Source organism: Panulirus ornatus, chromosome 29 (assembly GCF_036320965.1).
Source record: "Panulirus ornatus isolate Po-2019 chromosome 29, ASM3632096v1, whole genome shotgun sequence".
Classification (NCBI taxonomy): domain Eukaryota; kingdom Metazoa; phylum Arthropoda; class Malacostraca; order Decapoda; family Palinuridae; genus Panulirus; species Panulirus ornatus.
In genome coordinates, this window is record NC_092252.1 from 16529912 (window position 1) to 16533166 (window position 3255).

The following is a 3255-nucleotide window of genomic DNA, read 5'->3' on the forward strand; positions in this document are numbered from 1 at the left end:
AGGGTGAGAGGTGTGCAAGGAATAGAGTGAATTGGAACGATGTGGTATACCAGGGTCGTCTGGCGTAAACCATGGAAAGGTCTGTGGGGCCTGGATGTGAATAGGGAGCTGTGGTTTCGGTGCATTACACATGACAGCTAGAGACTGAGTGTGACCGAATGTGGCCTTTCGTTGTCTTTTTTTTTTTCTGGCGTTACCTCGCTGAAGAAGGGTAGCGATGCTGTTTCCTGTGTGGCGGGGAAGCGATGATAATGGGTGAAGGCAAGCAAGTATGAATATGTACTTGTGTATTATATATGTATATGTGTATATATTGATATGCTTACTAACGTGCGACGAAGGGTACTCGATTATACAGTATTCAGAGAGTCATTTCCCTGTTCGGGGCGATCGTAGCCTAACTGTAGCACTCCCGCCAGTCAAGCAGAGGTCCCAGTTGAGAGCTTGGCTGTTGGAGGTTTGTATGTTCTATGGAAGTGCCTGTTCATATGCACTAATATATATATAGTGCACATGGGGCTTATCGTGTTCAATTTTTCTTTGTGGTTATCAGCAAATATATATATATATATATATATATATATATGCATGTATGTATAGCGTCAATGGATGAGCTTGATTAGGATAAGAAGAAAACATTTATGAGAAATGAATGCCGCGAAACACACACATCAAGCGCCGTATATGACCTTAGTCCCCTAACATTTCGGTTAGTTGACGACAGGCTTTCATGTCTCCAGCAGTTGCGGAAGCGTCCTCCATGGGTGTCTGGGAACCATCCACAACTTCTGTTTGCCACACTGCAACGATAACCAGATCCTTACCTTGATAATCTGGTCCCACGTGCTTATGAGTCATCCGTATCTTGTTGACTTTCATATCCGTCAAGTAATAGACTTTGGAACGATGCTCTGCTTTACAGGTCATACGTGACGCAACGAAGAATTTTTCGTTGGCGCACTTGACACTGATAGCATCTGGATCTTTTTCCTTGACCTTGACAAGGGAGCCGTCCGTTAGCAACTTGTTAAGTTTACCTTGACGGAGAGATCCGGATGATACTTTATTGGTGGTGTCCTTGAGGTGCTTAGGAACCTTGACCTTACAAACGCCCTTCATCAACCAAAATGGTCTGACGCTCATGGCGGGGCAGTTGACTTTAGCTACAAACTCATCAAGTTCCTGTGGCTTTCTCGATCTCATCTCCCAGCCGTTGTGGTCTATGAGATCTATCACCTTCTCTTCAGTGACAGGGACACTCTTCCCAGTAGCTTCCGCCACCATGGTGCACTCAGACTTCTCAAGATCAGACTTTTTGATGACTTGATGAGAGTCTTCGATCTTCTCTACGGGAGAACTGTTAATTTCTTCCTTCGCTTGGCAAAGGCATTTAAGTTCCGCAAGCTCTTGGCGAAGTGTATTGATTTCTTCTCTGTCTTTCTCTTGAGCGTCTTTCATCTTTGAGAGTTCCTTGCGAAGCTGCACATTTTCCTGGCGAAGTGATTCTATCTCCTCGACATTCTTTTCTTGTACAGCCTTGAACTCTGAAAGTTGTTGGCGGATCTCCAGGAACTCTTGGTCAGGGGAGTTAGGCACTTGGGTGGACATTTTGTCTTTGTCAGTGTCTCTCAGACTCATGATTGTACCCTGAATCTCTTTGCGCATCAAGTCAAACTTGCTCTTCCTATTTTCTTTGTCTTTGTCGAGGAGAAATTCAAATCCTTTGTCGGACTTGTCTCTGTTGTCCTCCTGGTTTTCTATCGGCTTACTTGGGATGCTGACGTGCACTGGAAGCGGCGGGATTTTATCATAGCTCCAAGAGTGTAGATTACTGTTTCCATACTTTGCAGAAGTCCGCGTCGATGATTCACGAGTTTTCTCATCAAGCCATCGTTGCATGGTCGTAGAGACGTTGGGCTCTGGTATCATTAAAGCGCTGTAGAAATCCTTATATGGTACAGCACCACGGATGTCATCACCCAGGTCGTGATCCCAACACTCATACAGACGGTTGATGGAGGCAATGTCCGAGCGCGATGGACGTACCCTTTGTCCCACAGTAGCTGAGTGAGGCTTCAAGACGGTTAATGAGGGACCTTTGCCGTTTGAGAAGGCAGTTTCAGAGTACTGCATCACGCTGCCGTAATCATAAGGAAGGCCGAGAGTCATTACAAATGCATAAGGACCATGCGACTTCAGGAAATTACTAAGATATTCTGGCTTGATGTGATCTTCGTGAATCCTGACGTACTCATCCCGATCAGCTCTGACGTGCTGGTGAGAAAAGCCTATGGCGTGGATGAGCTCATGGAAAATGATCCCCTGTCTTTCGAAACAGACCTCATGGAAGTTGGCGAACTGACTACGTTCCCTTCCTTTATGGTAGCCAGTAACAGCACTACATGACTTCCGTAGATTGGTCACCTTGACATGGTAAACGTCCGGCCCGGTTACATTTGTAAGCTTCACGCAAGTCTCTTTATTGAGGACGTCCATTACCTGGTACACCTTGGACCGTAACCGCTTTGGGAACCTTTCATCAAAGCCCACAGGAATGGTTTTGTTTGGCCATCGTCTTCTTAAGAAGCTGGTCATTTGGCTCCTCATTGGGTCATGTGTGTCCACGAAATCCTTGCTATAAGGATCCATTGCGAAGGTAATAGTCTCAAACTTGGTTTTGTTAGTCCCAAAGGCTGAGGTCTTACTGTCGTCAAAGCCTGGAGACTTAGTTGCTCCGAGGGCTGGAGCCTCCGGCTGGCTGCTTGTCCTTGGGAAGAGGCGGTCTTTCAGATGCCTCAACAGAGACAGCGGGTTGTCACCCACGTCCGGGGACACTTTCTCTATGACGCCATCCACGTCCGGGGACACTTTCTCTATGACGCCATCCACGGCCGGGGACACCTTCTCCCCTACGCCACCCACGGTGCATGAGCACCAGAGGAAGCAGAAGACAAGAAGGTATATATAAAGTTTGAAAGCCATGCTACTTGATTTTTGATATTTCTAGTGAAAACGCCCTGAGACCAAACTCTGTCGCAAACACAAACGGAAAGGGAGTGTGTCTTTCAAGATGCTATCGAGGAAGTGGTGTGTGTCGGGCAACGGCTGGAATGGAGACTTTGGTGTCGTGCTGTAACTGGGGTGTTTGTCACTAGTTGAGATAAAGGTTGTGGTGTCATATAGTAACTAGGGTGCCTAGCAGTAGTTGAGATGAAGGCTATGGTGTCATATAGTAACTGGGGTGCCTAGCAGTAG

At 46.7% G+C, this 3255-nt stretch overlaps 1 protein-coding gene across 1 annotated transcript; it reads right to left on the bottom strand.

Moving 5' to 3' along the window:
• Positions 1–623: 623 nt before the first annotated feature.
• On the bottom strand, positions 624–3009 carry LOC139758156 (uncharacterized). Its single transcript, XM_071679313.1, has one exon. The coding sequence runs from the start codon at positions 2980–2982 to the stop codon at positions 691–693; it is 2292 nt and encodes a 763-aa protein (XP_071535414.1). The 5' UTR covers positions 2983–3009; the 3' UTR covers positions 624–690.
• Between the last annotated feature and the right edge of the window lie 246 nt (positions 3010–3255).